This window comes from Pagrus major, chromosome 2 (genome assembly GCF_040436345.1).
Source record: "Pagrus major chromosome 2, Pma_NU_1.0".
In the NCBI taxonomy this organism is placed as follows: Eukaryota; Metazoa; Chordata; class Actinopteri; order Spariformes; family Sparidae; genus Pagrus; species Pagrus major.
The window spans coordinates 35,250,650-35,262,956 of record NC_133216.1 but is presented as its reverse complement, the minus strand read 5'-3'; the positions used below and the strand labels follow the sequence as shown (position 1 = coordinate 35,262,956).

The following is a 12,307-nucleotide window of genomic DNA, read 5'->3' as shown; positions in this document are numbered from 1 at the left end:
AAAACGCATCAAACTTGGAATATAGATCAGACCTGGCGAAAAATTTTATAATCTGTTGTCATGGTGAATTTTCACCACTAGGTGGCGCTATAATCAAGGAAAGTGCGTTTTGGCTAATAACTCCCACATACTTTGTCACACATTCAAAAACCTTATATTCACGCGTTCAGTGAATCCTGCTGAATCTCCTGATATAGGCCACGCCCATTTCCGCCTACCGTTTTTTTTCGCTAGCTCGCAAAATGTCGCAAACCTACTTTTTTGAACTCCTCCCAGGCAATTTCACCGATTTTCACCAAACTTTGCACACAGCATCTGGGGACCCTTCTGACAAAAAGTTATTAAAAGAATTTTGATACGCCAAAGAATACTCAAGTTATTAAATAACAACTTCCTGTGGATTCGGGTCACAACAGGAAGTGTTGCATATCTCCACATTGGTGTGTCCAAATGACGTGAAACTCAGGATAGTACTTCCCCATGAGCCGCTAAGGCTCTGTGCAAAATCTTGGCCCATGACCACTAGGTGGCGCTATTTAAATTGAAGTATTTTATATCTCGACATTGGTTGGTCTGATTAACACAAAACTTGGTACACTGATTGCCAATGGCCTCCTGAGGAAAGCTGACAAAGGGGTTACCGATCTGACACTAGGTGGCGCTGTGGTGGCAGTTTCATTTTATATTTGGCACTGTGCCCACACCATAACACTTATGGATATGAAATTCATAGGGGTGGTACAGACTGGCCCCTGTAACTCACACACCAAAAATGACCAGCAGGTGGCGCTATTATCAAGAAAAAACGTTTTTTGCTAATTACTCCCACATAATATGGTGCACATTGTTAAACATTATATCTATATGTTCCCTGAATACAGCCGAACCGTGTGATGTAGGCCACGCCCACGTTCGCACTGAATTTCCATTCGCAAATTCGCCAAATATTGCAGACCTACTTTTTCGAACTCCTCCCAGGCAATTTCTCCGATTTGCACCAAACTTTGCACGCAGCATATGTGGACCCTCCTGACAAAAAGTTATTAAAAGAAATGTGCTAGTCCACAGAACGCCCAAAATATAAAACAACAATTTCCTGCACACTGTGGTCAAACAGACATTCTTGTGTATCTTGATGAAACACAGTCCGATGAACACAAAACTTTTGGCAATTGTGTTCCATGGCACGATGAGCATTTCTACAAAATTTCGTGCAAATCGACCAATAGGTGGCGCTTTTATTGCTAAATGACGAAATGACAGCTTCACTGCCTTCAGTTTTGATTCCTCTATGGAAGTTGTTGCATGAACAAGCCCCGACAGCAGCATGTAACGACAGCAGCATGTCACGACAGCAGCACGCCCCGACGTGCGTGGACTGCGAGGGCCCGTTCATCGCTGCTTGCAGCTTTAATTATTATTATTATTTTTAGGCCAAAATGATCGCATTTTTCACTGCCTGAACATGTATGAAAACGCGATTTTATTTGGCAAACACATTAGGCCTGGCGAAAATTTTTATAATCTGTTGTCGTTGTGAATTTTCACCACTAGGTGGCGCTACAATCAAGGAAAGTGCTTTTTGGCTAATAACTCCCACATACTTTGTCCCACATTCAAAAACCTTACATCCACGCGTTCAGTGAATCTTGCTGAATCTCCTGATATAGGCCACGCCCATTTCCGCCTACCGTTTTTTTTCGCTAGCTCGCGAAATGTCGCAAACCTACTTTTTCGAACTCCTCCCAGGCAATTTCACCGATTTGCACGAAACTTTGCACACAGCATCTGGGGACCCTTCTGACAAAAAGTTATTAAAAGAATTTTGATACACCAAAGAATACTCAAGTTATTAAATAACAACTTCCTGTGGATTCGGGTCACAACAGGAAGTGTTGCATATCTCCACATTGGTGTGTCCAAATGACGTGAAACTCAGGATACTACTTCCACATGAGCCCCTTAGGCTCTGTGCAAAATTTTGGTGGATGACCACTAGGTGGCGCTCTTTAAATTGAAGTATTTTATATCTCAACATCGGTTGGTCAGATTAACACAAAACTTGGTACACTCATTGCCAATGCCATCCTGAGGATAGCTGACAAAGGGGTTACCGGTCTGACACTAGGTGGCGCTCTGGTGGCAGTTTCTTTTTAGATTTGGCACTGTGCCCACACCATAACACTTATGGATATGAAATTCATAGGGGTGGTATAGACTGGCATCTGTAACTCACACACCAAAAATCACCAGCAGGTGGCGCTATTATCAAGAAAAAACGTTTTTTGCTAATTACTCCCACATAATATGGTGCACATTGTTAAACATTATATCTATATGTTCCCTGAATACAGCCGAACCGTGTGATGTAGGCCACGCCCACGTTCGCACTGAATTTCCATTCGCAAATTCGCCAAATATTGCAGACCTACTTTTTCGAACTCCTCCCAGGCAATTTCTCCGATTTGCACCAAACTTTGCACGCAGCATATGTGGACCCTCCTGACAAAAAGTTATTAAAAGAAATGTGCTAGTCCACAGAACGCCCAAAATATAAAACAACAATTTCCTGCACATTGTGGTCAAACAGACATTCTTGTGTATCTTGATGAAACACAGTCCGATTAACACAAAACTTTTCCCAGTTGTGTTCCATGACCACATGACGATTTCTGACAAATTTGGTGCAAATCGGCCAATAGGGGGCGCTTTTATTGCTAAATGACTACATAACAGCTTGACTGCCTTCACTTTTGATTCCTCAACGGAAGTTGTTGCATGAACAAGCCCCGACAGCAGCATGTAACAACAGCAGCATGTAACGACGGCTATCAGTTAAGACATGCGCGCACAATAACGGGGCATTGGGTCCGGGTAAGGAGCACGCCCCGACGGCAGCACGCCCCGACCCGCGTGGACTGCGAGGGCCCGTTCATCGCTGCTTGCAGCTTTAATTATTATTATTTTTTTTATTTTTCTTTGTCCCAAATGATTGCATTTTTCACTGCCTGAATGTGAATGAAAACGCGATTTTATTTGGCAAAGTCATTAGGCTTGGCGAAAAATTTTATAATCTGTTGCTCTGGTGAATTTCCACCACTAGGTGGCGCTATAATCAAGGAAAGTGCGTTTTGGCTAATAAGTCCCACATACTTTGTCGCACATTCAAAAACCTTACATCCACGCGTTCAGTGAATTGTGCTGAATCTCCTGATATAGGCCACGCCCATTTCCGCCTACCGTTTTTTTTCGCTAGCTCGCGAAATGTGGAAAACCTACTTTTTCGAACTCCTCCCAGGCTATTTCACCAATTTGCACGAAACTTTGCACACAGCATCTGTGGACCCTTCTGACAAAAAGTTATTAAAAGAATTTTGATACGCCAAAGAATACTCAAGTTATTAAATAACAACTTCCTGTGGATTCGGGTCACAACAGGAAGTGTTGCATATCTCCACATTAGTGTGTCCAAATGACATGAAACTCAGGATACTACTTCCCCATGAGCCCATAAGGCTCTGTGCTAAATTTTGGTGGATGACCAATAGGTGGCGCTCTTTAAATTGAAGTATTTTATATCTCCACATTGGTGGGTCGGATTAACACAAAACTTGGTACACTCATTGCCACTGCCCTCCTGAGGACAGCTGACAAAGGGGTTACCGATCTGACACTAGGTGGCGCTCTGGTGGCAGTTTCATTTTATAATTGGCACTGTGCCCACACCATAACACTTATGGATATGAAATTCATAGGGGTGGTATAGACCAGCCCCTGTAACTCACACACCAAAAATGACCAGCAGGTGGCGCTATTATCAAGAAAAAACGTTTTTTGCTAATTACTCCCACATAATATGGTGCACATTGTTAAACATTATGTCTATATGTTCCCTGAATACAGCCGAACCGTGTGAGTAGGCCACGCCCACGTTCGCACTGAATTTCCATTTGCAAATTCGCCAAATGTCGCAAACGTACTTTTTCGAACTCCTCCCAGGCAATTTTTCCAATTTGCACCAAACTTTGCACGCAGCATCTGTGGACCCTCCTGACAAAAAGTTATTAAAAGAAATGTGCTAGTCCGCAGAAGGCCCAAAATATACAACAACAATTTCCTGCGCATTGTGGTCAAACAGACATTCTTGTGTATCTTGATGAAATACAGTCCGATGAACACAAAACTTTTGGCAATTGTGTTCCATGGCACGATGAGCATTTCTACAAAATTTCGTGCAAATCGACCAATAGGTGGCGCTTTTATTGCTAAATGACGAAATGACAGCTTCACTGCCTTCACTTTCATTTCCTCCATGGAAGTTGTTGCATGAACAAGCCCCGACAGCAGCATGTCACGACAGCAGCATGCCCCGACAGCAGCATGCCCCGACAGCAGCACGCCCGACAGCAGCACGCCCCGACCCGCGTGGACTGCGAGGGCCCGTTCATTGCTGCTTGCAGCTTTAATTATTATTATTTTTTTTTTTCTGCCAAAATGATCGCATTTTTCACTGCCTGAACGTGTATGAAAACGCGATTTTATTTGGCAAACACATTAGGCCTGGCGAAAAATTTTATAATCTGCTGTCGTTGTGAACTTTCACCACTAGGTGGCGCTATAATCAAGGAAAGTGTGTTTTGGCTAATAACTCCCACATACTTTGTCGCACCTTCAAAAACCTTATATCCACGCGTTCAGTGAATGGTGCTGAATCTCCTGACTTAGGCCACGCCCATTTCCGCCTACCGTTTTTTTTCGCTAGCTCGTGAAATGTCGAAAACCTACTTTTTCAAACTCCTCCCGGGCAATTTCACCGATTTGCACCAAACTTTGCACACAGCATCTGTGGACCCTTCTGACAAAAAGTTATTAAAAGAATTTTGATACGCCAAACAATACTCAAGTTATTAAATAACTACTTCCTGCAGATTTCGTTCCAAACAGGAAGTGTTGCATATCTCCACATTGGTTTGTCCGAATGACGTGAAACTCAGGACACTACTTCCACATGAGCCCCTAAGGCTCTGTGCAAAATATTAGCCGATGACCACTAGGTGGCGCTCTTTAAATTGAAGTAATTTATATCTCAACATCGGTTGGTCGGATTAGCACAAAACTTGGTACACTCATTGCCAATGCCCTCCTGAGGATAGCTGACAAAGGGGTTACCGATCTGACACTAGGTGGCGCTCTGGTGGCAGTTTCTTTTTAGATTTGGCACTGTGCCCACACCATAACACTTATGGATATGAAATTCATAGGGGTGGTATAGACTTGCCCCTGTAACTCACACACCAAAAATGACCAACAGGTGGCGCTATTATCAACACAAAGCAGTTTTTGACTAATAACTCCCACATAATTTGTCAGACATTGTTAACATTATATCTATATGTTCCCTGAATACAGCCGAACCGTGTGATGTAGGCCACGCCCACGTTCGCACTGAATTTCCATTTGCAAATTCGCCAAATGTCGCAAACCTACTTTTTCGAACTCCTCCCAGGCAATTTTTCAAATTTGCACCAAACTTTGCACGCAGCATCTCTGGACCCTTTTGACAAAAAGTTATTAAAAGAAATGTGCTAGTCCACAGAACGGCCAAAATATACAACAACAATTTCCTGCGCATTGTGGTCAAACAGACATTCTTGTGTATCTTGATGAAATACAGTCCGATGAACACAAAACTTTTGGCAATTGTGTTCCATGGCACGATGAGCATTTCTACAAAATTTCGTGCAAATCGACCAATAGGTGGCGCTTTTATTGCTAAATGACGAAATGACAGCTTCACTGCCTTCAGTTTTGTTCCTCTACAGAAGTTGTTGCATGAACAAGCCTCGACAGCAGCATGCCCGAACAGCAGCATGTAACGACGGCAGCATGCCCCGACAGCAGCACGCCCCGACCCGCGTGGACTGCGAGGGCCCGTTCATCGCTGCTTGCAGCTTTAATTATTATTTTATTCCTTCGTCCAAAATGATCGCATTTTTCACTGCCTGAATGTGAATGAAAACTCGATTTTATTTGGCAAAGTCATTAGGCTTGGCGAAAAATTTTATAATCTGTTGTTGTTGTGAACGTGCACCACTAGGTGGCGCTATTATCAAGGAAAGTGCGTTTTGGCTAATAACTCCCACACACTTTGTCGTACATTCAAAAACCTGATATCCTCGCGTTCAGTGAATTGTGCTGAATCTCCTGATATAGGCCACGCCCATTTCTGCCTGGCGTTTTTTTTCACTAGCTCGCGAAATGTCGCAAACCTACTTTTTCGAACTCCTCCCAGGCAATTTCACCAATTTGCACCAAACTTTGCACGCAGCATCTGTGGACCCTTCTGACAAAAAGTTATCAAAAGAATTTTGATATTCCAAGAAATACTCAAGTTATTAAATAACAACTTCCTGCAGATTTCGTTCCAAACAGGAAGTGTTGCATATCTTTACATTGGTTTGTCCAAATGATGTCAAACTCAGGATCCTACTTCCTCATGAGGCCCTAAGGCTCTGTGCTAAATTTTGGTTGATGACCACTAGGTGGCGCTCTTTAAATTGAACTATTTTGTATCTCGACATCGGTTGGTCGGATTAACACAAAACTTGGTACACTCATTGCCAATGGCCTCCTGAAGACAGCTGACAAAGGTGTTACCGATCTGACACTAGGTGGCGCTTTGGTGGCAGTTTCTTTTTATATTTGGCACTGTGCCCACACCATAACACTTATGGATATGAAATTGACAGGGGTGGTATAGACCGGCCCCTGTAACTAACGCACCAAAAATGACCAGCAGGTGGCGCTATCATCAACACAAACAGTTTTTGCCTAATAACTCCCACATAATATGGTGCACATTGTTAAACCTTATATCTACGTGCTCCCTGAATTCAGCTGGACTGTGTGATGTAGGCCACGCCCACTTTCTCGCCAGAACTCAATTTGCAAATGCGCCAAATGTCGCAAACCTACTTTTTCGAACTCCTCCCAGGCAATTTCACCAATTTGCACAAAACTTTGCACGCAGCATCTGTGGACCCTTCTGACAAAAAGTTATTAAAAGAATTTTGATATTCCAAAGAATACTCAAGTTATTAAATAACAACTTCCTGTAGATTACAGTCAAAACAGGAAGTGTTGCATATCTCCACATTGGTGTGTCCAAATGACATGAAACTCAGGATACTAATTCCACATGAGCCCCTTAGGCTCTGTGCTAAATGTCGGCTGATGACCCCTAGGTGGCGCTGTTTAAATTGAACTATTTTATATCTCAACGTTGGTTGGTCGGATTAACACTAAACTTGGTACACTCATTGCCAATGGCCTCCTGAGGATAACTGACCAAGATCTTACCGATCTAACACTAGGTGGCGCTCTGGTGGCAGTTTCATTTTATCATTGGCACTGTGCCCACACCATAACACTTATGGACATGAAACTGATTGGGGTGGTATACACTGGCATCTGTAACTCACACACCAAAAATCACCAGCAGGTGGCGCTATTATCAACACAAAACCGTTTTTGCCTATCAGTTAAGACATGCGCGCACAATAACGGGGCAATGTGTCCGGGTAAGGAGCACGCCCCGCCAGCAGCACGCCCCGACCCGCGTGGACTGCGAGGGCCCGTTCATCGCTGCTTGCAGCTTTAATTAAGATTAGAATAACTAGAAAATGCATCTCATGCTGAAAATGCAGGGTGAATGCTGAAATTGCCTTACCAAAAGTCAAGATTCAAACCAGTGATCTTGTAGTCCAGTGCATGGACCTGACTTCTGTGCTCAAACCTCTTGGCCACTGAGCCAGACAGCAATGTTAATGTGTATGTCAGTTTTTATGTACAAAAGTTAAATAAAAGTCGTAGTGTATGAGGGATGTGGAATATGTTCTAAGATTATTTTTGGCTGTTCCATGGCTTTATTATGATAAGACAAGACAAAGTGGAAGGAAATAGGGTGAGAGTGAGTGGGGATGAGATGCAGCAAAGAGCCACATGGTGGATTCAACCCTGGGCCTCTGGCGAGGACACCGTCTCTGTGCATGAGGCACATGCTCTACTAATTGAGCCACTGGAGCAATCCGAACATGAGGTGTATTTTAAGTAAGGGTTAAAAATTAAGTCACAATCTCGAACTTCGAATTAAAAAATGGAATTGTCGATGCTGCCTTTCCCCCATGTCACGTCCGGTCGGCTTGCCAAGGGGAAAAAACACGTGTTAAAGTGCTGCAAGTCAACCTCCTCTAACTTAGCTACTAGCTAAGCCAGTAGCTATTAGCTGCAGCCAGTCAAACGATAGCATGGTGTTACACCATTCCTGTTCGGCTCCCGGGCCGTGGTCGGGAAGCAGGGGAGATGATTTTCTCCAGGGCCGAAGTTTATGTTTACCTTCGGGGTGAACCCCCTTTCATGTGTTAAGCTGGTCGGGAAATAATACCCAGGAGCTTTGCTGTATCTTGAGGAGCCGTCGCCTTTATTCACAGCCAAACTGCAGCCTAAGTGAGTGAGTTCCTTTCCTTTAAGAGAAAGGAACTCACTTAACCAGATCATTAAATGGTCTGGTCGGCTGATTGGAGAGACACAGCTGAGCTTGGAGTCGCTGTATACCAATCAGTTGCGGCGACTGGCCAGCTCCATCCCCAACGACGTCTCCCATCCACTTGCGTGTGAATTCCAGCTCCTGCCATCTGGACGAAGATTCACAGTCTCAAGATCCAGGACCACACGCTACAGGAACAGCTTTGTCCCTGCTGCTGTTTCCCTCTTCAATCAGTCCTAATGCACCTTGAGGTTTATTTTATTTATTTATTTATTCTGACCAATTTATTTGGTACGTTTTTTAAAATATATTTATTGTCCCTTGTATTGCATTGTATTTTATCTTATGTTCTTTTAGTGAACGGCTCTACTCATGTCTTGTCTGTCCCGTACTGTGTTAACTTGTCCTGTCATCAATGTTTGTGAGATGCCCTCTCTCTCTCCCGACACTGCACAACAAATCTACCTACGGGTACTAATAAAGTGAACTGAACTGAACTGAACTGAACTATATTGTACACATTATTGCTGTCGCTACTACTGCTACTCCTTTTGCTTCTCCTTCCCCTCCCATTCATTAACTGTCTGCACGTACGCACGCTCTCTCACTCTTGCTTGCCCACTCACACCTTACGCACCTTGTATATGTTCAACTGTTTGACACTTAATTGTTCAGAGAAGACTATGGACATGGCTGTTTTATTTTTTTGTTTGTTTTGTTGTGAACTTGAATGTCATCTTCTGTGAAGAAGACAGCAGTTACAAAAGAGTAACTAAATGGCAGGATATTTTGTTTAAGTTTCCAATTGACTGAAGATATAAGTTATTGTTACATTATGTTGTTAATAAATGTTTTACATTTGACAATGTAGTGTGGTACAATGCGAACAAAGTTCAGATATTACATTGCAAAAAAAAAAAAAATGTAAAAATCGAGAATCGAATCGAACCATGACCTTAGAATCGAAAATTTAATCGAATTGAGGATTTGGAGAATCGTGACACCCCTAATTTTAAGACATAGACATAGAGATTCTTACAGTATTTTTTTCTGTGGTTAACTTGTGACCTTGCTCAAAGGACCTGACTAGGAACAATCATGGCACAGCTGAAGCCATTTAACATTTACAACAGAGAAAGGTTCAACATGTACAACATACTTACAAACATTCAGACACTACGGTGGCCGGGAGGTGCAAACCAAGATTACAAAATGTGAAACACTTTTACAAAGCTTGAGACAAATTTACATTTTAGAAAACATTTTTACATATCATAAAACAAAATTACATTACCATAACACATTTACAAGTCCCGAAACAAATTTACATTTCAGAAAACAAATTAACAAGACACGAAACACTTTTACAAACGGCAAAACAAATTTACAAGCGGCGAAACACTTTTACAAGTCCCAAAACAAATTTACAAATATCAACCATCAACCGGAAAGGGAATGTGCCAACTCCGGGGTTGAACCGGAAGTGATAACGGGGAACAGCCAATACGAGTTTTCCGATGGAGTTCATGGACAGCCTAGATGGACAGCCATCCAGTGATGTTTTGCCCGTTTTGTGGACAACGTTTGAGCCGTTTAACGTAGATTGTTTTTCGTGTGGTCGGTCTTTAGAGTTTTTATGGGGCATGGACCACACGGACGGACCAGATATGCTGCAGCAGTGCATACAGTATTTTAATGAGGGACACTCGTACGCTGTCATCGTGGATATGATGTCCACTTTACACGGTGTTCACATCAGCTTGAGGTCTCTGAAAACCAAACTGAATGAAGCCGGGTTATATCACAGAAAGGATTACTCCTCTACAAACGCCATAACCAGGGCCATCCGACTGGAACTTCGTGGACCTGGACAACTGTTTGGCTACCGCACGATGTGGCAGGTACTTAAACAAAAGTACAACCTGCGAGTGAGGAGGGATCAAGTGATGAATTTGCTCCGGGAGCTCAATCATCAAGGGTGCGAGAGGAGAGCACGCAGAAGGTTTATCAGAAGAACATACCACTCCATGGGACCGAACTATATGTGTCACGCGGATGGTTATGATAAACTTAAGCCATTCGGTTTGGCTCTTTCAGGCTGTATCGATGGATTTTCACGTAAAGTGCTGTGGCTTGCATGTGGATCAACAAATAATGACCCAAGTGTGATCGCTCACTATTTTTTGTCATGTGTGCGAAACCTCGGTGTCATTCCCATGAGACTGAGGACTGACTGCGGGACGGAAAACGGGACCATGGCCGCAATTCAGTGCACCCTACGCCACCACCACAATGACCACTACTCTGGAGCGTCCAGCCACATGTATGGCTCATCCACAAACAACCAGAGGATTGAGTCCTGGTGGTCCATATTCAGAAAGGGAAGGTAAGTAGTCTTCATTAAGTCATTTAATTATGTGTAACCTTCGATTTAATTCATTCAATCAAACATAATATGCTTAAAACTATAACTTATTATTTTATCTATTTCTATAGGGCTCAGTTCTGGATGGAGCTATTTGCAGACCTTAAAGATGCTGGATACTTCAATGGGAGTCATGAGCATCAGTGTCTACTGAGATTTTGCTTTGGTGATGTGAGATTGTGGAACAGTCACAGGATTCGCCCCTCCAGAACAGCATCATGTCCAGGAGGAGTGCCCAATGAGCTCTACTACTTACCACACAGGTAATACTTTGGTGATAGATTGATGTTTGTATTTGTTTTCCTTCTATCTTAAATTTAAGTAAATGTAATTATTTCTTCTGTTTAACATAGGTTTGGTTCCAGAGACTGTGGATTTAAAATTGAACTTGCTGAACTGAATGCCTTTCCTGAGGCTCGCCTGACAAGAGCTCCATGTGGGGACACAAACATGCAGGAGTACTTGGACTTAGCCATGGAGAGCAATCATTTACAGAAGCCAGAGTACTGGCAGTCTGCAACTGAACTGTATCTAAAACTAAAAGAAATTGCTCAGCTATGAATGGAAGAGAGGTTTATTGTAATAGTGAAACATGTACACAAAGTGTCTGGATTTGTCCCACACAGCTTCATTATTTCAAAGTGGGAAATATATGAATAAAATATGAAGCAAAGTAACAAGTATTTATTACATTTTTGTATTATAAAGAACAAAATCTCGATTTCTCTTGTTTTTTCATGATTCATAAACCGACCACAGTTTGAGAATCGTGGATCTAAAACAATTGTCTGAGAACACAAGCTCTCATACCATAACATTATAAAAACCTCTTTAACAAAAGCAACTGCACATTTAGGTGCACCAATGACAACAGCAACAAAGAACAAACAACATTTTTAGAGTCCGAGCTCCAGGGATCATCCAGTCATATGGCTTAAAAACAGCCAAACCCTGGACTATTTTGAATTCCAAAGTCCATTTGTGACTTAAACACACTGTATGAATCTAGGAGTGGTAATTTCAACAGGTTTGAACATGTATTTGCCATTGGGAATGGAGAGTCATCCAGGAACTCTATTTGTGGCAATGGTTCCAAGCCAGAAGGGGGAAGTGAAGTCAGCCCAGTTGCAAACATCAAAACATCCTCCACAGACACAGCAGCCTCACCTTCTACAAAGAAAAAAAAAGTTCAAATATACCATTGTAATGTGTAATGGGTTTTACAAGTAGTTACAAAAAAAACATACAAACCTTCACAGTCAAGGAGATAGTCTGCCCAGTAGGCCACAGTTTGAATTTATTTTTGTCTCCTGTTACTCCCTGAAGGGCTGAGGTCA

The 12,307-nt window shown here is 42.6% G+C and overlaps 2 protein-coding genes across 2 annotated transcripts in view; both read left to right on the top strand.

The window, feature by feature from the left end:
• Window positions 1-12,307, top strand: part of ngef (neuronal guanine nucleotide exchange factor) — a 158,506-nt gene that overhangs the window by 63,889 nt on the left and 82,310 nt on the right. The gene's annotated exons all lie outside the window — the stretch shown is intronic.
• LOC141010708 (uncharacterized) lies at window positions 9,255-11,606 on the top strand. Its single transcript, XM_073483799.1, has 3 exons — window positions 9,255-10,931; window positions 11,042-11,233; window positions 11,324-11,606. The coding sequence occupies exons 1-3, from the start codon at window positions 10,063-10,065 to the stop codon at window positions 11,529-11,531; spliced, it is 1,269 nt and encodes a 422-aa protein (XP_073339900.1). The 5' UTR covers window positions 9,255-10,062; the 3' UTR covers window positions 11,532-11,606.